At 36.3% G+C, this 21,598-nt stretch overlaps 1 protein-coding gene and 1 long non-coding RNA gene across 2 annotated transcripts in view; one reads left to right on the top strand and one right to left on the bottom strand.

Moving 5' to 3' along the window:
* The window catches only part of LOC110312192, a 12,985-nt gene extending 1,055 nt beyond the window's left edge, over nucleotides 1–11,930 (top strand). The window contains exons 2-3 of the long non-coding RNA XR_002380034.1: nucleotides 9,399–9,527; nucleotides 11,804–11,930. This is a non-coding gene — a long non-coding RNA (uncharacterized LOC110312192). The remainder of the gene's footprint in view (nucleotides 1–9,398; nucleotides 9,528–11,803) is intronic.
* A 4,135-nt stretch (nucleotides 11,931–16,065) lies between these two features.
* On the bottom strand, nucleotides 16,066–17,004 carry LOC110312593 (olfactory receptor 2B11-like). The gene has a single exon (XM_021186307.1). It carries the CDS (start codon nucleotides 17,002–17,004, stop codon nucleotides 16,066–16,068), a length of 939 nt encoding a protein of 312 aa, XP_021041966.1.
* Nucleotides 17,005–21,598: the final 4,594 nt, after the last annotated feature.

Here is a 21,598-nt window from a genome sequence, read left to right as displayed (position 1 = left end):
CATGTTTATGTTTATATACACACTTATATTTTTACTTTCTTTGATTCTTCTCTCATTTAATACATCCTAACAGCATTCTCACCTCCCTCACTCCTCCCTGTTGTCTTACCTCCTCTGTCTTCCAAATTTAGACTTCCCATTTCCTTCAGAAAGTATCAGTCTTCCCAGAGATAGTGACCAAACATGGCACACTAGGTAAAAGATTTTATTAATAATGTTGGATTTTCTCTGAGGGTTAATTTGTACCTATATTATCACTTTCTTCATTAATTATGACCCATCATTTTTTTTCAAGACAGGGTTTCTCTGTGTAGCCCTGGCTGTCCTGGAATTTACCCTGTAGACCAGGCTGGTGTTGAACTCAGAAATCTGCTTGTCTCTGTCTCCCAAGTGCTGGGATTAATGGTGTGTAAAACACTGCCTGGCTATGAGCCAATTTTTATTTTGAAACACTAGTCTTATTTCCTTCATTACTTTTCCCTTGTATAAAATATATATATATATATTTATTTTTCACTTATTTACTTTACCTCCTGCTCACTGTCCCCTCCTGGTTACCCCCTCCCACAATCTTGCCTCGCACCATCTTCCTTTTTCCTTTGAGTGTGTAGTCTCCCAGGGTTCCCCCACCCTGCTGTATCAATTCTCTGCAGTCCTAGATGCATTCTCTCCCACTGAGGCCAGACAAAGCACCCCAGGCTAGAAGAATATATCTCATGTACAGGCAACAGCTTTTGGGATAGCCCCACTCAGGTTTTTCATGACCCCCATGAAGATCAAGCTGCACATTTCCTACATATGTAGGTGAGGTCTAGGTCCAACTACATATGTACTTTGGTTGGTGGTTCAGACTATGAGAGCCGCAAGGGTTCAGGTTCCTAGATTCTGTTGGTACTCCCTTGAAGTTCCTGTCCCACATTCTTCCATAAGAGTCCCAAAGCTCCATCCACTGCTGTGGATGTCTATATCTGTCTGAGTCAGCTGCTAGGTGGAGCCTCTCAGAGGACTACTCTACTAGAATCCTGTATAGCTTATTTACCCTCAATATGTATGGTATACATGATATGTATTAGTATTCTTAATATATTATGCGTTATACAATATGATATTTATGATAATTACTTATATCATTGTGTATAGTAATTTATTATAGGAAACTATAATTATACAATTTATGATTATAAATTATGATATATTATATGCTGAAATTGTAATAATCATAATTACAAAATAAGTATAAAATACTGCACTAAATTTATATTGCATTTAAGTATGTTACACATAAGCCATTTCACTTTAATCATTTACTTTACATCCCAATCTGCCTACTTTTCCTCCCAATACCCCCTCATATATATCTTCTCCCAATTCTGCTCCAGGTGTTGGGAACACACATGAAGACTAACCTGTATCTTTGTTACATATGTGTACTGGGAGTGGCAGACACCCAAGTCCAGCCCATATTCTCTCTTTGATTGGTTGTTCTAACTCTGAGAAACCCCAAGGCATGAATATCATGGACTTTGATCATTATCTCCTGAACATTCTAGGAAATGATTCTAAATTACAAAATCTTTACCTCATTGAGTATATCCATAGGGTTTTTGCCACTATAATTTCTTTTATGTATTTGGAGACAACTAAGACATGCAATGACTTTACCACATTGGTTACAGACACAGTGCTTCTTTTAGTATGTCTTCTTTCATGTATTTGAAGATTACTATAATATACAAAGGCTTTACCACAATGAGTACATTTAGAGGGTTTCCCTCCAGTATGTATTCTTTTATATATTTGAAGATTATTGTACAAGGAGTGATTGAATCAAAATGAAGACTCCAACATCTTCATACATATAAAAACATACATGCAAATATACATATGTACAAACAGACAGGCAGGCAGACCAATGGATGGGTAGACATCTACATATTCACCCACTGAATGGATGGAGCAAAGTTCCAACAAACAGGCTTGAAACATTTCACAATACACATATATACACATAAACACACACACACACACACACACACACACACACACACATATATATATATATATGCCTTGTGGGTAGACGGAACAAAGTTCCAACTTGCAGGCTCCAAGCATTTCACTCACACATGTATACACATATGTACTATTCACATTTACTCATATATACATATATACTTACATATATGCATACATACACAAGATAGTGGATGGAGCAAGTGCCAACAACCATACCTTCACATGTTCTACACATATACAAATATACAGATTTGATGGATTGAACAAAGTTCAAACATTATTGTTTCTCCCATAGCTTATATGTCCAAGCAAAATCTTTCAAGCAGTGTAATATTACAATGTGGTTATGTTTTAGCCTTCTTCTACTGCATGGCTATGAAAAAACAGTATATTCCTTAATACTTTATGAGGTAAAGGAAACAAATTACTCCCAAGACTCTCATAGCTTCATAAATAGGCAACTTGTTATAGATTAACAAGGAGTGAACTAGCAAAGTAGTTTTCTCAGCCAGTTTCCCATTATGACTGGCAGAAATCTGTGTGTACAAAGAAAGGATTAATTATTTTATTTATCTTTAAAATATAATTATTATAATTAAATAATATAAAATATATTAAATATATAATTTTTATCTTTAAAAGTAATCTTATAGGAGTCTTTCAAAAAGCACATACCTAAATTTTTATATAAAAAATCAGTCATATTAACTTAAATTCCTCAGAATGTATATCTGCAAACAGCAATTCTTATTAAATAATTTCAGGAAGATGAGGACAAAACTGGGTATAAGAAATCAGTCACCTATAATACTACCAGAAGATCCAGTAATACCCCTCCTGTGCATATAACCAGAAGAAGTTCCAACTGGTAATAAGAACACATGCTCTACAATGTTCATAGCAGCCTTATTTATAATAGCCAGAAGCTGGAAAGAACCCAGATGTCCCTCAACAGAGGAATGGATACAGAAAATGCGGTACATTACATAATGGAGTACTACTCAGCTATTAAAAACAATGGATTTATGAAATTCTTGGACAAATGGATGTATCTGGAGGATATCATCCTTAGTGAGGTAACCCAATCATGAAAGAAGTTATTAAATATGCACTCATTGATAAGTGCATATTAGCCCAGAAACATAGAGCAACCAAGATACAGTTTGCAAAACACAAGAAAATCAAGAAGAGGGAAGACCAATGGGTGGATACTTCATTCCTCCTTAGAATAGGGAACAAATAGCCATGAATGGAGTTATAGAGACAAAATTTGGAGCTAAGATGAAAGGATGGACTATCCAGAGACTACCCCACCCGAGATCTATCTCATAATCAGCCACCAAACCCAGACACTATTGCATATGCCAGAAAAATTTTGCAGAAGGGACCCTGTTATAGCTATATGAGGCTATGCTAGTGCCTGGCAAATACAGAAGGGGATGCTCACAGTCATCTATAAGATGGAACACAGGGCCCCCAATGGAGAAGCTAGAGGAAGCACACAAGGAGCTGAAGGGGTTTGCAATTCTGTAGGTTGAACAACAATATGAACTAACCAGTACCCCTAGAGCTTTTGTATCTAGCTGCATATGTAGCAGAAGATGGCCTAGTCGGTCATCACTGGAAAGAGAGGTCCCTTGGTATTGCAAACTTTATATGCCTGAGTACAGGGGAATGCCAGAGCCAAGAAGTGGGAGTGGGTGGTTAGCGGAGCAGGGTGGCAGGAGGGTTTAGGGAACTTTCGGGATAGAATTTGAAATGTATATAAAGAAAATATCTAATAAAAAATAAATAAATAAAAAGAAATCTGTCATCATCAGTCCAGCCTCAGTGGCAGTCACATCAGCCTGTGCTTCCATTGTTCTTGATCCCTCATCTTAAAAAGTCCCTGTCTGTCTATACTCTAAATTCTTCCCTACCATTATATATATATATATATATATATATATATATATATATATCAGAGCCAGCAGTAAAAACACCTTGCTTCACTAACAAATTTATTCTTCCAAATGCTTTTTAAGAGTAGTGGTCATTGCTGACAATTTCACATCTCTAAGTTCTTTCCTAGGGTGATGATTAAAGCATTAATCTGCCCCAGCATCAACTCCTAAAGGAGATCAACCATTACTATTGCAAGTGCCAATGATGCTGACCACTGAAGGGTTGAAAACCCTGTGAGCATTTTCATACACTTCTTAGATTAAGAGAGATATGAGGGCAAAAACAGACCAAAACTCTATAACAACAGGAAGTCCTCACACACCTGGTGCTCAAGGTCATGTCTCACCAAGGTGCAATGTGGCTGTGCTAATGAGTGGGCCATACTCCAGGAGTTCTAAAGTAATGTGTTATTCCTCCTTCACAGCCCTTGGCAATACTGAATGACAAAAACTAAACACTAGAAACTAAAAATAGAAATGGTGTAACTAACACAGGATTTTAGTTCAAATGGATCAAATAGATATCTAAAATATATTTCACCTGAATAAAAAATTATATACTTTATTTTCTTCATGGAACCTTACCCTAAATTGACCATGTACCTTCATTAAATAAGAACCATTGGCTATTACCAGATCACCATGGATTACCACTGGACTTCAACAAAAACAAAAACAACAGAATGTCTATAAACTCATGAATTCTCAACAGCTCTCTACTTAATGACCACTGGGTCAAAAAAGAGATAAAGAAATTAAAGACATTCTAAAAGTCGATGTTGACTTTTACAATATATCCAAACTTATGTAGAAACTGGAGAGATCCTATACTAGCAACTTAACAGCAAGCTTGAAAGTTCCAGAATTAAAAAGAAGCAAACACACACTAGAGGAGTAGACAGTAGAAAATAATTAAACTTAGGCTGAAATTAATCAATCAGAAGCAAAGAGAACAATACAAAAATCAACAAAACCAAGAGCTGGTTCTTTTAGAAAACCAACAAGATAGACAAACCCTTAGAAAAATAACATAAAATGCAGAGAGACAGTACTGAAATGTACAAAATTAGAAATTAAAAAGGAGACATAACCATGGATATTGTGGAAATTCAAAGAATCATTAGGTCTTACCTCAAAAATCTGTTCTCCACAAAATTAGAAGCTCTAAACAAAATGAATTATTCTGTAGATAGATTACACTAACCACAGTTAAATCAAGATAAGGTGAACTATGTAAATAGTGCTTTAACCCTTAAAGAAATACAGTCATTAAAAGTTTTCCAACCAAAAAAATAAAAAATAAAAAACAAAAAACAAAAACAAAACAAAAACAAAAACAAAAAACAATGCCAGATTGTTCGAGCACAGAATTCTACCAGAATTTGAAAGAAGAGTTAAGACCAATACTCCTCAATCTATTTCACAAAATAGACACAGAAGGAAAATTGCCAAGCTAATTCTATGAGGCCACTGTCACCCTTATATCTAAAGAACAAAGTGACTCAACAAAGAAAGAATTTTAGACCAATATATGTTATGAACATTGGTGGAAAAATACTCAGTAAAATGCTGGAAAACTGAATCCAAGAACATAGCAAAAACATCATCAACTATAATATAATAATCTTTATCCCAGAGATGTAGGAGTGGTTCAATATATGAAAATCCATCAAAGTAATCCAAAATATGAACAAACTAAACTAAAACAAACAAACAAACAAACAAAAAACAAACCCACATGATCATCGCAAATCCTGAAAAGCCTTTCACAAACATCTATCGCCTCTTCTTGTTAAAAGTCTTGGAGAGATCAAGGATGTAGTCACATACCTAATGCAATAAAGTCAGTAAGAGGAGAGAAAGTTAAAGCAATTCCACTAAAATGGAGGACAAGGCAAGGATGTCCACTCTCCCCATATCTTTTCAATATAGTACTGAAATTTCTAGCTAGATCAATCAGACAACCAAAGGAGATCAAGTGGATACATATTGGAAAAGAAGAACTCAATGTATCACTATTCACAGATAATAAGATAGTATACATAAGTGACACCAAACTTTTACCAGAGACCTCCTACAGCTGAAAAAAACTTCAGTCAAGTGGCTAGAAAAAAATTAAATCAAAATAATTAGTAGCCCTTCTTTATACAAACAGACTGAGGAAGAAATCAGGGAAACAATACCCTTTCCAATAGGCACATGTAATATTAAATACCTTGGTGTAACTCTAACCAAGCAAGTGAAAGGAATGTATGATAAGAACTGCAGGTCTCTGAAGAAAGATATTGTGGAACATATCAGAAGATAAAACGATCTTCCATGCACATGGATTGGTAGGATTAACATGGTAAAAATGGCCATCTTGCTGTCAGGTGTGATATCGGTGACAATGAGCCTGCATGACCGTATTGGCTGTGGGAGCAATGCCAACCTGAAACATGCATCTCTGGTGTTCTAGTGTACAGATGGTGTTGCACATTAGTCCTCAAATATAATCTTGGTAAAAATCGTTGGGATAGGGATAGAGGCCATCACTAGAGAAGGAAATGGCTTTGATGTCTATAAGGACAATCTATTTGGTCATGGACATTCAAACAGTCAATCCAGGCATAATGGGAGAAGGGGTGGAGGCTGAATGTTTTCATTGTTCTTTGGGCATTTTAGTTAACTCATAATGGTTAAGTTGTATCAGGAAATATTTGAGTAAGAAATGTTTTTGAGAATCCTGAAATTTTATTAAGTAAGACCATTGAAGGCATCAAGGAAAAGGAACACTCGGCCTGGGACACTAAGGATACGGATGTCCATAGAAAATTCAAAAGATAAGAAGGAGGAAAAAATATCTGGGTCTACAATAATAGTGAGCAATGGTGAGAGCCCCCTGGGAGGGGAGATCTCTATTAATGGAAAATTTGATAAACAAATAATCTTGGGGAATTTCCAACCCCTATAAGCCCATATAAAAAGTGCACAATCCAGTTATAATGATAATCTATAAGCATATATTGGAAATATTTAATGCCATACTGACTTATTCCCCAGCTATAAGATGCCTTGCTACCTGCTGTTTCTCCTGGCCACGTGATTTTGACTCATCATGGCTTCTTTCTCCTCTTGTTCAGTCGGGTCTCTTCTCTTTCTCATCCTCTTCTACCTCTCTACCTGCCCCAACTCTCAAACCTCCAGTCCCAACTTTCCATTCCACTGCCTAATCACAGCCTCTAGGCTTTATTGACCAGATAAACTGAGATCACATGAGTACATGATGGCATGCTAATCAGGGACACTCTCTTTTGAGGAAGCAGAGAAACATCAGAAGACAAACAGCATCAGGACAAACCACAATGGAAAACTGAAAGATATATAAAGAATTTGGAGCCTGTGATGTGGGTCCTTAAATTAGTGATTTGTCCTCCGTGGAAAGAGTGGAACATATTTATTTGACCTCCTGACATTGCATACCTAAGGAAATTAGGGTACAAAATCTAAGAGAGATAATTTGGGCTTGTAAAGGAGTTCTGGTGGAAACTACAAGAGGAATTAATATAGTGTTTGGAAAAAAGTTTAAAAAGCATTGTAGAAATGGATTACTTGGATGATCTTAAAAGAGAGATTTTGCAAACTTAGAAAAGTTAAAAATGATTAACATTACCCTGACCTGTTTAGCAACTTTATATTCTCATGATCATGCTATAACCACAAGTTTATTCCCAGATGACCTGTGATTTGGAACTTTTTCTGAGAATTAAATGTTAATGTATAATTTGCTTTACCAGACACTGTAGTGTGACTTTAGGTGTGCATTATGTTTTCTAGTGACACAGTTACATAGAATTTTACACAAAAAATAATGTACTTAAGGAAAATTATAAACAGGCTTTAGTTTATGTATTATTGTATTTAAAAAGGAGTCTAACCAATAAAAGACTAAGGTGAACTCAGAGACCAAACCTGAGAGAGATAGAGAGAGACCACCAGTTGTCTCTAATAGCAGTTCCAGTACAGGAATGAACCACCTGTTGGCTTGCACCTGCATCATTGCCTCAGACTCTGATTTCAAACCTAGCCAATCCTCCTATTCTTAAGAACCCCAAAATAACTGAAGCTGGTTGTTAGTATCTTACCAAACCAATTTACATATTCAGTGCAATTCCCTTCAGAATTCCAACACAATTCTTTACAGATCTTCAAAGAACATTTCTCCACTTCATATGGAAAAAAAAAAAACCTCAAAAACAAAATACAAAATACAAAACAGGATATTTAAAATCAATTCTGTATAATAAAAGAACTTTGGAGAGGTATTACTACCTCTGATTTTTACTATTGTACTACAGGAAAATAGTAATAAAAACTTTGTGCTATTGGAATACAGGCAGACAGGTTGATCAATGGAATCTAAACAAAGATCCTGAAATAAACCCCACAACTATGAACTTGATTTTTCACAAAGAATACAAAATCATACAATGCATAAAAAGGAAGTGTCTTCAACAAAATTTTCTGGTCTAACTGGAGATTTGGATGTAGAAGGATGCAAACAGATACTTATTCATCTCTCCACACAAAATTCAATTCCAAGTGTATCATAGACTGTACTATAAATCAAGATACATAAAATCAAATAGATGATAAACATGTAAAATAGCTTTGAATGCTTTGTTTGATTTCAAACCCTGGGACAAGGAGTGAGGTGCATATTTTGCATACTGAAGCTAAGCTAGCTTCCAGGTACTCCAGCATCCCTCAGTCCCTACCTGGGATAGCCTGCCCCTTACCCTGAACATTCCAGCCCATGGGGCTGGGCTTCCCCTCCCCCCAGAGGCTTTTCCCTATATAAGCTGGGCATTTTGTTCTCCCCATTCTCTCTTCTATTCTTTCTCTTCTCTCTCTATTCACATGTGCTTTCTCATCCCCTCACCTCTCACACCTTTCCCATGACAACTTCCTGGTCTTGATCATTGGGACAAGGAAACTCGTCTGACAATAGCTTCCAAATAAACCTTCCTTTATATAATCTAATAAAGTGGTTTAAATTGGATCATTTTACTGGTGAGAATATAACTTATCAATTGGTAAATGCCACAACATCCTGAATAGAACAACAATGGATAAGTGTCAGGAGCCATGGCTTTGTGGATATTTTCTAGCTTACACAAACAATCCTGAGAGAACGTTCGTGGTCATAACAGTAAGAATGGTTGTGGGTAAAGAGGACATTGTGACTGTCCAGGAGCTGAAGATTGCCACCTGACCTTCAGAGAGGTCCTGGGCTCTTCACCCCTCCCTTGGAGCATCCTCTTGTTTATGCTTATATTGCCACTCCTGAATAATTTTTTTCAGAGCTTTATCAGTATGATTGACTTGCTCTCATTGTTTGTGTCTCTTTCCCTCCCACTCTCTCACTCCCTTTCCCTGGATCCCCGCTGATTATCCCTGCAGGTCCGGGCAAACTGGAGCCCAACGTGTGCCTCTGGGTCTGGGGTCTGAGAGAAAATACTCTTCTCACTTATCCACTGCTTTGCCAAGAAGTGAGTGAAAGTTCGCACCACGTCGCCACTTGTTCAAGAGGTGAGTAAAAATTCACACTGGGTCACCTCTTAGTCAAGAGGTGAGTGAAGACCCACACTGAGCTGCCGCTTTGTCAAAAAGTGAGCAAAGGCTCACACTGGATCACTGCTTCTCCAAGAAGTAAATGAAAATGTGCACTGGATTGCTACTTCATTAGGAAGTGAGTGAAGATCCACATAAAGATCACTGCAGTGTCACTTGCACTGTGAGACTAATCTGAGAAAGGTAGGAAGAGTGGCTAGACTATGGGACAAGCATTAAGTAAACATGAATTGTTTTTAAAAGGGATCTCAAGGAATCCCTCAAGACATGAGGAATATGAATTAAGAAAATTTGTTCACAGTCAAGAGCTACTCCAGATAGGAAGAATAGTGTTTAAAATAAAATAAAATAAATAAAAAGAATAAAAAAAACCAAAACTACAGAAACAAAATAACAAATGTTAGAAAAATTCTTAGCTCAAGTACATTTGCTGTTCTTAATTCCCAGAAGTAGGAATAGTAAATACGTAAATGAAAGAAATAGATAAATTGAAGAGTAATTAGGAAAGTTAGAAAAGCAGGGCACTGGGGAACAACTATCAGGAGCTACCACTGTGCCTCCTCTCCCTACTCTGGCAGAATTCCCAGAAGAAGGAGATAAAGAATTAGCTTTGAACATGAGAGAGAAAGAGAATAGGTTTCAGAAAAGCAGTTATTCCCCTGTTCTGGACCTTTTAGCAAAAGAGAAGGAAAATAGAAATAAGCTATTTCAGAGCTCTCCTAGGGACAGGAGGAAATTGGGAGATGTCCTGCTTCCTCTCTGGCTCCTAAGGAGATATTCTCAATTTTGGTTAGAATATCTGGGTTCCTTTGAGACATCAAATTCTCTTCCCTCTCTGTCTATTGTCTGTCCTTCATGTACCAATTTGTCCATATGTCTGTCAATTTATGTTTGTTTTTGTTTTGTTGCTTGAATGATTGTTGTTCTGTGTTTCATGTTGAAAGAAAATGGTTAAAACTTTATCTGCTGGCTATCCATCCTTTGATTTAGTTTAATTTGTTAGAAAGGCAGTCTCAGTTTGCACAGCAGAAACTGATAAGTTACACTGCACAGTAGCTGGGAGTCAAGTACAGCTAGAAAAGCCCTGTTAGAGGCTGATTATCTATGCAAGCAGCTCTTAAAGTGGCCAACAGCTTCTTGCTTGTCACAGAAAGTTAGCTTAAAATTTGTAACTCAGAGTTGGAGTTATTCTAAACAACACATGGCATGAGCCAACCCAGGAAAATAGGTCTTTAGAGATACTTCTAAATTGGGATAATATTTTGTGTAATTATTATTCTAGAAACTAGATTTATAAAGGATAGAATTTAAAACAATGTCTCTCCAATGATGTATGAAAAGCTGCACTGTCATGCATTCATATATAAGAGCTGGCAGCCAATCTTCATAATGTTAAAGTGATGATTTTGGTATTGATTTTAAAGAGAATATATTGTTTAAAATTGGGTTTTGCTTTCCAAAAGTTATAAATATATTCTAAAATTCCAGAAGAAACTTAAAAAATATGGTTAAAATTGCCAGTGTTCCATTGACTGCAGTTTGCAGTTTGATCGCAAGCTCAGGATTTTTAATTCACCCATATATTGTAATTAAGACGATTATAAGAGTTTATCTTATGAGGACACTAATGCAGTTCCCTGCAGCCATCTGGCCATACAAAGCAAAAACAGACTTATCTGGATATATTCATCTCTGTGCAGAAAGTGGACCCTCATACAATCAGTTTGGCTGTGGTTGCTGCCTTGCAGGGGACTAAAGTATAAGCAATGCTTCCAGCACTAAGGTTATAAGGAATGTTTTAAGTATAAATCATCTTAAGAAATAGTGTCCAAAAATAGGAGGCATAAACAGACAATCAAATTGTTTATGAATGAATAGAAATCGGGGACTGGCAAGGTTGGGTGCCATCTCTAGGACGTGTCAGAGATTTAGGATGGGTGAGGCTACCCAGTAGTCTATGGGGGTGACTTCAGCTGAGATTCCTAGCAATGGGGATATGGATACTAAAATGGTCACTTTCTGTAGCTAGGCAGCACCCAGAGTGGAGTGAAAAGAATGCCAATCCACCCTCAAATCTTCTGACCCATAGTTTGTTCTGTCTACAAGAAATGCAGTGACAGAGATGCAGCAGAGACAAAGAAAATGGCCCCACAATAACTGGCCCAACTTGAGACGTGTTCCATGGGCAAGCACCAAATCATGACACAATTTATGATATTTTCTTATGCTTGCAGACATACAACTAGCATAATTGTTCCCCCAAGGGCTTCACCAAGCAGCAGACTGAAACAGATGAAGATACCCATATCCAAATATTGGATGGAGCTTGGCAAGTATTACTGAAAAGTTGAGGGGAGAATTGAGGAAACCAAAGGGGATAGGAATTTCACAGGAAGAACAATACAGTCAAATAACCTGGACCCTTGTGGAATCTCAGAGGCTGGACCATCAACTAAAGAACCTACATGGACTGAACTTTGCCTCAGTGCACACATGTAGCAGAGGTGCAACTTAGTCTTTAAGGGGGCTCCCCTGAAACTATTGCCTGTCTGTGGATCCTGTAATGGGACTGTATTTTCAGGCCACAGTGGAAGATAATGAATCTAATCTTGCAGAGACTTGATGTGTCAGGATGAGGGTACACCCAAAGGAGATCTCCACCTTCTAAGAGAAGAAGGTAAGAGGAAATAATGGGAGGGACTGTGTACGCTTGGGGGCCTAGAAAAGGGTGGCAGCTGAGCAGCATTCAGAATGTTAAATGAATACATAAACCTCTGGCACTGGGGTTGGGTTATGACATCATGACATTTACAGGAAAATAGATGATACTAGAAAAGAATCACCCCAAGAGGAGAAATCAAGACCTAGAAAAAATATGGTAGGCATTCACCTATAAATAATACAACTAATAGGTCAATGATATTCTAGCTAAACTCTACAGATCCGGAGAGGATACAGGAAAAGAGAAGGCCTATAAGGGGGAAGCATGGATCTCCCTAGAAAGAAAAAATAGAATAGATTCTGTGGGTGAGTAAGAGTGACTGAGGACAGGCGTGGAGGATCAGCTGGGGAGATGGAGGGAGACAGTGGACTTCAGAGAGAACCAGCTGGATTTAGGTGGCACTTGGGGTTAATGTAGAAACTTAGTGCACTAGTAAATTCCTAGAATCTTCAGTGTGACCTTTGTGAGGACTCATTCTAATGAAGAATATAGAGTCTGACCTGGTAATCCTTTGTAGCCAAGCAGGAATTCAGTGGTGAGAATAGGTTACATTCAGCTGAGCTGTTTTCTGAATCGGTCAAATGGACATCCCTAAAGGAGTCTGGTTGATGGTAGGAAAAGAGTATAAACACTGGTGTGGGGAGGTCTTGCACAAGCTATGTCTTTTTCTATGTAAACTTTTTAAGAAGAATACCATCTTCTACATTACTTACAAGGGGGGAATGGAAGAACTCTATGAGGTCAGCAGAAACTATCATACAATGGGACAAACTCAGGAGAATTCTCATCAAACTGCTGCAGAAGAGGAACTCAGGGCATCTCAAGAACATTTCTGTCTAAATCTACTGTGTCCTTGGGACTGATAACCACAGCCATATGTGGTGGGAAGAGTTGTATCCTCAGAATCTGAAGCAACCCCTCCCAAAGCTAGTGAGTTTCCCCAGACCATTACCAGCTCTCCTAAGCCTATTCCTGGTTTTAAAGGAGCTTTATTTTAATCTTTCTACCTCAGGGCCTTAGGGAAAGCCCCCAAGGCCTAGGCTGCAGATGGTTACTAGCTCTGTCAAGCATGTTCCAGGGTTTCAGAAGGAGATATGTCATTTTCCATACATGCAGACCTCAGGGAAAGGCTAGCTTGATCAGGCCAGCTTTCAACACAACAGTTTTTGTTTGTTTGTTTGTTTGTTTGTTTAAAACCAGTCCAAATAGTTGTCGCCTGGTGTCATCTTGCCCATGTAGCAGAAGTATGCTTTTCTCAAGAAATCTAAACCTCTGTGGCGCACCAGGCCATAATGTTCATTGTGATCCAGTAATGCCACATTGAGCAACTTGTTAGAGATCTCTGTATGGGAATGGGCCTACTGAATCATTGTAAATTAGGGTTGTTTTCCTTTCTTATTGTTTGGATCCATATATCTGGACAATTCTGGTGAACAAACGTGTGTCCTAGCATTTTAATCTCTAACGGGCCTTGTTAGCACACTACTTATTTGTGAGTGTTTTACAGGCAGTCCTCCCTCAGCTAAATTCTACTTGTTCTTTTACATCAGAGTTTAATACTGGATTGCTACCTAATACGTGGGATGCAACTTCCACAAAATTAACTCCAACTGTATCTTACACGTTAATGTGAATATGTAGAAACAAGGGTTCTTTGAGTTTGGCATATTGCCAAGGATGTTTATTTTCCACACAAGCCACTGTGTAGATGCAGCCCCCCACAGCAAAGTTACTCAGAGGCTACCTCTGGGTCCAGGGGTGGTTAGAATCATAAGGGGCCCTACAGGTACACCTACACCAGGAAAAGACGCACCAAACTAGCTCCTGGTGCTCAGGCCCTGCTCTTCCACATAGATGGCAGTGACCCTGTGCTCACTGTGGAGAGATTTCGGAGCTTGTCTGATTGCACATCACAGCATACCAAACCACTCAAGCGGGCTCAGTAACTAAATGGAACTAGCCTCTTCCTGGCACCTAGAAGAACCTTCCTCCTTTTTGACTGGCAGGTCTGTCTGAAGCGTCTGATTGTCTGGCCTGTCTTGAGTGACATGGGCACCTCCCTTAGGGTTTGAGCTTCCTGGCCCAGAATTCCAGGCAGACCCTTTTTTCTGAATCTCCAAGGATTTGCATTTCAGTACACTTTTGCCTGACTTCCAATAGCTTACCCATCTATCTCTCACCTATGACCATAGAGAACCCACCACTCCAGCTTGCACTGCTGGCCAGCCAGTTCCTCCCCTTTCTGGCTATTGAACTTGTGCTCACCAGCTTCTGACACACACACAAAAATAACTTGCCTCAGAGCAGGGTCATGCTGATCTCATATTCTGTGATGTTCTGTACTTTCTCATCTTTGTTAATATTAAGAAATTCCACAACCATAAGCTCCACTTAGGACCAGTCAGAATACAAGTCAATTAGAAATGTTCTAGCTAGCTAGCCAAAGTAGCTTGGATCAGAGCCAGCCACCAGGCCACACTTCCTGCACATGCATTCAATATCCCATTCCTGTCTGACTGAGCTCAGTGTTTATGTGGGTTTTGGGGTAACTCTTGGACTCCAACAGTTTGATTATGTTTTCTTTTTTTCAATTTATTCAACTGAGTTCTATATACTTATGTTGTTTTGTAATAATGGCTATTATCCTTTTGTTTCTTGTGCAGGTGTGATTTTCCTGGGTTTTTTTGTTTGTTTTTGTTTTTGTATTTTTTTGGTTTTGTTTTTTTGTCAGAACAATTTTTTATTGCCCTTTCAATTCTGAAGGATAGATTTCCTGTACATAATATTATTAGTTTGTAGCTGTTTTCCTCTCAGGATTTTGAACACTTTATCCTCTTCTCTTCTATTCTCTACTATAATGTAAATTTATGCTTAGAAAACTGACTTTATTCTAATGAAGATTACCTTATGTTATGGCTTGATATAATCCTATGACCCATGTGATTGGATATTTGGGAAACAGTTGATGTTAGCCTTTTGGGAAGTAGAACTATTGGTGGGTAGGGCCTAGATGGAGAAAGCGGGTCGCTGGGAGATGATCCTTGAGGATTACAGTTCCTTTCTTTAATTCCCTCTCTTGCCTCTGTCTTGCTTTCTCTCTCTTTCCTGGTCAGATCAATGTAACAAAGAGCAGACACATGCTCCACAAAAATGCCTTATTAAATAACAAAGTTTCAACATCAAATTAATAAGCCTTCTTTCATGAACTGTAAAGAATTTTATATGATAGTTTTAGGTTTGAGTGTACAGAATTGACAACTAAATTATAGAAATTTCAATTTGTAATGGAACATATTTTGAATATCATTGCCTTTAAAATAAGCTTCATTAAAATACACTTATTTTTATTAATGTAATTCATTTCTTTCACCTCAGAAAAATGTTTTTTTTTTTCCTCTTATTGATTCATGTCAATTTTCAAAGGCACATCTAAATGTCCCAGTTTAGTTCCAGAAATGTTTCCAGACTGTTCTTCATTAGTAAGGTCACTTTCTTTTTTTCAGTGATTCAAGACTTATACTAGCTATGTTTTAAAAAGAATTAAATATTTACACATCGTTTTTGTCTATTTGTATATTTTAATATATCATTACAAATTCTTTATGTAAAGGTCATACACTTCATCTGAATTAAAAAAAAATCACAATGCTGTAATACTAGAAATGAGAAAAGCCATGCAAGAATTCTATATTGTGTGGACCTGGAATATATGATCATTATTAGAGAAACCAGTATAAAATTACTACAATTATTAATTTTAATACCAAAGAACTTTCACTTTGAACTGAAAATGCTTCTCAGGAGCTTTTTTAAGGCACCCTTTACATCCTTGTTTCTTAGGGTATAGATGAAAGGATTCAGTGTAGGAGTTATCACTGCATAAAAGAGAGCCATGAACTTGGGTTGGTCCCGTGTGATGGATGAAGAAGGCTGAAGGTACATGCTAATGGCTGGACCATAAAATAAAGAAACTACAATGAGATGAGAAGAACATGTCCCAAAGGCTTTTTTCCTTCCTTCAGAAGATTTAATTCTAAGTACTGCACACCCAATATTAACATAAGAAGCAAGAATTAAACACAGAGGAACAGCCAGTATAAAAATGCATACCACAGAAAGTGCTAGCTCATTAGACTCCTTTTCACCACAGGCAGTTTTTATGAGAACTGGGATTTCACACAATAAATGATCCAGTTTATGTATGCCACACAATGGCAATTGTAATGTAAGTGTAGCCTCTGAAAAAGCAAAGATCACACCAGTCAGCCACATAATAGACACTAACAAAATGCACACTCGTTGGTTCATGATGAGGGTGTAGTGGAGAGGTTTGCAGATAGCCACATATCGATCAAAGGACATAATAGCCAAAAGTAGACATTCTGTGCCTCCCATTATGTGGAAGACATAAAGTTGAATAACACATCCAATGTAAGTAATGGTTTTTCTGGAGGTTCCCAGGTTAAACAGCATCTGAGGCACAATGCTTGTGGTGTAGCACATGTCCAGAAAGGAGAGATTTGTGAGGAAAAAGTACATGGGGCTGTGGAGACGAGGGTCTAAGGTGGACACCAGAATGATGGCGATGTTCCCCATCAATGCCATGGGATATGTTATCAGAAGAGTAACAAAGAGTGGGAGTTCCAGCCAAGGATGGTTTGCAAAGCCCAGTAGGATGAATTCTTTTGGGTGGCTTTCATTGGTTACAGCCATTCTCCTTTGATTTATTTTATCTATAGTTTAGAAGTACCATGTTAACTTAAACAATAGATAAATAAAGAAAACTTATTGAAAACCAAGATAAGTGCCAGTCACATACAAAGATAAATGCATAAAATAACAGTAGTTGGTTTTTTTTGTTGTTGTTGTTGCTGTTGTTTTTGGGATCTGGAGAGCTTACACAGTGCTTAAGAGTACTTATTGTTTTTCTTGGAAACCAAGCATGTATTCCCAGTACCATGATGAGTGTAGCACAAGTAACCACATCTCCAGCACCAGAGAATAAAATGCCCATTTTTGTCCTTGTATGGACATGCCCCCACAAGTACATATAGGCATAAATAAAATAATAGTAAAAATTAAAAATCAAATCCTACCTTTAATAAAAATCCTAAACACCAAGAGTATGGCATTCTGTACTTCAATTCCTTAACAAAAAATGTTTGCCATATTACATTACTGTGTCCAGAATAGATAATTATTTTCCATAAGTAAAGTACAAAAAATTCCATGATAAACATTAAGAAATAATCTGATCATGAAGCACTGCTACAGAAGATTATTTCAAGAATTCTACCCACAGATTAAAACAAACCCACTAACCAACAAACAAGAACAAAATCCCCAAGACTGAATGTACAGAAAAGAATGCAGCTCAGTGGTCAGGTAATAAATACTAGTATAAAGATTACAGAAGAACCAAACATTACACAATTGAAAACATAATAGGAAGTCATACATACCTTTCAGAATTAAGTAAGAGTTACTAATCTCAATTTTCCAATTAAAAGCCAGAGACTGCCAGACTGGAATGAGATACAGGAAGGAATTATTCATAGCAAGCAAATAACAAACAAACATTTGCAAATGAATAAAAGTGAAATTACAAGAAAAATGGATTCAAAAAGCAAATAGTATTAGTTATAAAAAAAAAAAAAGGTTACCTTTGTACTAATAAAAGAAACTATCCAACAGTAGCACCAAAATTCATGAGGAATGAATCATACAGGAAATGTTAGCATATCCAATTTCAGTAAGGAATACTAAACCAAAAGTAATGAACAGATTCTAACATAACTTTAGATGACTACATTATGAATACTAGACAGACCATTCAGCTAAACAAAACAAAACAAAGAAACTGCAAACATACCAACAAACAACCCAATAAAGATGAATACTAATTAAATCAAACAGAAATAAATTCATGTTTTGTTTTTGTTTTTGTTTTTGTTGTTTGCTTGTTTACTTTTTTGCTTCCCCTTATCCCTCTAAAACTAGGTTTCTCCATGTAAACTTGGATGTTCTGGAACTTTCTTTTTAGATCTGGCTGGCATTAAACTCAGAGATCTGCCTGCTTCTGCCTCATGAGTACTAGGACTAAGACATGCACCTCCACTATCCAGCAGCATAAATTAAAAATGAATTAATCTCTTGTATCTTATAAAATTGTAATGGACTATAATATAGATCAACAGATATAGAATCTGCAGAAATTATATTAAACATGGTAACTAAACAATGTATCTTTAAATGATGAGTGTTATCATTGGCGGTTTTTGGAAGTAAATTAATTTTTCCTTAAAATTACGTGAAAGTACAAATACAATATAACATTAGCCAAAGGAACAGAATGAAAGCTGTTATGAGATTATAGCTGTTGTTGGTCTGCATTTAAACAAATAGAAATGTGCTCTAAATAAATTACATATTAGGGTACATAAAGGATTTAAGAAAAGAAGAACTAGAAATATTAAAATTATTAGAAGAAAAAGAGTAATAAAACATAGGCAGAAATGTAATCTCCTATAAATTTGAAAAGTCTACGAGAAATCCAAAGCACATCCATGAATAAGTAAATCTATACAATGCTCAAAATGAAAAACTGAAGTGGTCAAGGAAAGTGAGAGTAAAACAGGAAATCTGCCAACAAAACAAAAATCAAAACTGAATTGATTTATTGATAAATTCCTACAGACCTTAAGAGAAAAATCAATATCAATGTTGTTCAACGTATTTAACTAAGGAGAAATGAAGGAAGAGTCAAATATATATTATGTGAATCTAGCAATACCCTGATACTCAAACAGGCTCAGAACAAACCAAAGAGGAAATAAAACAACATGATCAAGAAGGATTCATTGTAGGAAAATTAAGATGGTTCAACATATAAACCAATCAATATAATATGATACAGAAATCAAAGAAATTAAATACCTTTATAATAGAAACTTCAAGAAGTGAGAAAAGAAACTTCAGGATATAGTAAAAGGTAGAAAGAATTTTCATGTTTGTCAGATCAGCAGTATTTGTGCTATTAAAGTGGTGCATTGCCAAAAGCAATATACAAAATCAATACAATACCCATTAAGTTCCAATGACACTCTTCATAGGAATAAAAATAGCAGTCTCCAAATTCATGTGGAAAATTAGATAATTTGAATAGCGAAAGCATTACTAAGCAAAAGAATCCACAATAGAGATGTCACAATACCTGCTTTAAACTACCAGAATAATTTATAATGGCAAAAACTGAATAACACTGGCTCAAAAGCAAAAATATACACCAATAGAGAATAGAAGATTTATACAAAAATTTTCCCTACTATCAGAAAAAAAGAAAATTATATCATCATAGGAAATGCATGGGTATAGAAATGTTTGTGTTGAGTGAAATAAGTTGGTTTTAAAGATACAAACTCTGTATGATTTTAAAAACATGGACAATATAGTAACAGAGCATATGACAGTAAAAAGAGAAGAACTAGTTATACAGGAGGGAGATGGCAAAGGTAAGGAAACTAATAGAGAGCATGTATATAACCAAAGTTGGAATGTCATTTTGAAATGTCTAATTTACAAGGTAATAAATGCTAAAGAAGGAGTTAGCACAGTTTCCAGTGACCAATTCAACAAATTTCAAAAACATTTTTAAACTGTAGTTAGGCATCAGGAAAGTCATCAGTATCTCAATTAAGCACTTCTGAAAACCAACATGTTTTCTATGGACTTGTGAAATCAGAAATATATACTTTCAATATCTTACCATGTTATTTAAGACGTTAATTATTTTAATATTTAGGCTTTATAATAATTAAAAGATCATAGTAATAAAATTTTAGCTATCTAAATATGGCATCTAAAATTTCATTTTGAGGTAAATGGAAAAAGAATTAAGGAGATCAAAAGTTTGAGTCGTCAGCACACTGGGTGATTAGTCATTTGGTAAAATTACTGTCACTCTTCATACTCTTGATAGGCTAGCACACAACTGAAAAAAAGCATTCATAGTTTAGTTATCAACAACTTTGTGCTGACAATTCACTTCTGAAAATTTCATGAAGAAGAGAAAGTAAAAACTGTCTTTTGGTAGCTTAAGAATGTGATCTGGTAGTATATGACCACCACTTGATTAGTAAATTAATATTTTAGTAATTTTAGTAGGCAAGTTACTAAATTGTTTTGTCACTTCCATACCATCTCAAATCTTTACTTCAATAGTTCCACCTGATAGGAGATTTAGGCTTTTATGAAATGTGCTTCACACCTGAAAGAGAATAACAATACACAAACAAATTTTTATTATCTAATCTACGTCCCAACACCCTGTGTTACTATGCCAGTTGGTTCTGATATTTGTAATGTCCTTTGTAGATAAAAACTTAATACAATTATCTTGGATTGTAAAATAACAGCACTAGTAGCCTAGGTGTGTTTCATGAATGAGGATGACACCTGGATACTTCACTTAGCTGACTTAATTTATGATTCTATTTTTTAAAGATTTGAATTTGGAAACAAATATTGACCTAATTTATTTTACAATTGAAAATTGGATGTGAAATAAATAACAATGGCCTGGGGAGATAGCTCAGTAAGAGCTTTCATGAAAGCAGAGCTAGGATTCAAGTTCAGTACTCAGTACATGTGTTCAAAAATACTGGGTGTGATGGTGTATACTTGTAATCTCGACAGTGGGGTAGTAGAAAAATCACATATCCCTGCTAATTTCTAGCCAGCCACACCAGGATAATTGTTTAACCCCAGGTCAGTGAGAGACCCTACCTCATAAAGCAAGGTATACAGCTTTTAAAGAACATTAGACATTGTCATTTGTCTTCCACGCGTGCATACACATAGTCTCTCTCTTTCTTTCCCTGTCCCTTACCCCCACAAATCTACTCACCCGCATACAAAGAATTTTACTTTATTTAAACAAAATTTTAATAATTTCAGTTTTCACACATCAATTACAACGTAAGATTTATATTGTCTGTTTATCTAGCATTTTTATATTCACATTTAATTTGATCAGCCATTGACTGTTCTTAAAGCTTTTAAAAGAGTATTTAATATTACAAATTCTCCTAGAGATTACTATATGGAATACAAGAGTGGTGATCCCTCTCCTTTTTTTTTTTTTTTTTTTTTTTTTTTTTTTTGAGAAAGGGTTTCTCTGTATAGCCCCCGCCGTCCTGGAACTCCTTTCTTTCTTTATTGGACCTTACTAAAATGTTTTCTAATTTATATTCCACCAGAATTGCAGAAGGTAAAGGTTGTTGTTCCTCCTCTTTTTTTTTTTTCTTTT

The sequence above is a fragment of the Mus caroli genome, chromosome 17 (genome assembly GCF_900094665.2).
Source record: "Mus caroli chromosome 17, CAROLI_EIJ_v1.1, whole genome shotgun sequence".
Classification (NCBI taxonomy): Eukaryota; Metazoa; Chordata; class Mammalia; order Rodentia; family Muridae; genus Mus; species Mus caroli.
This window is presented reverse-complemented; position numbering and strand designations above follow the sequence as displayed.

Bases quoted from the DNA above. Each gene is read 5' to 3' on its own strand.
- LOC110312593 (XM_021186307.1), bottom strand. From the start codon at position 17,004: ATGGCTGTAACCAATGAAAGCCACCCAAAAGAATTCATCCTACTGGGC.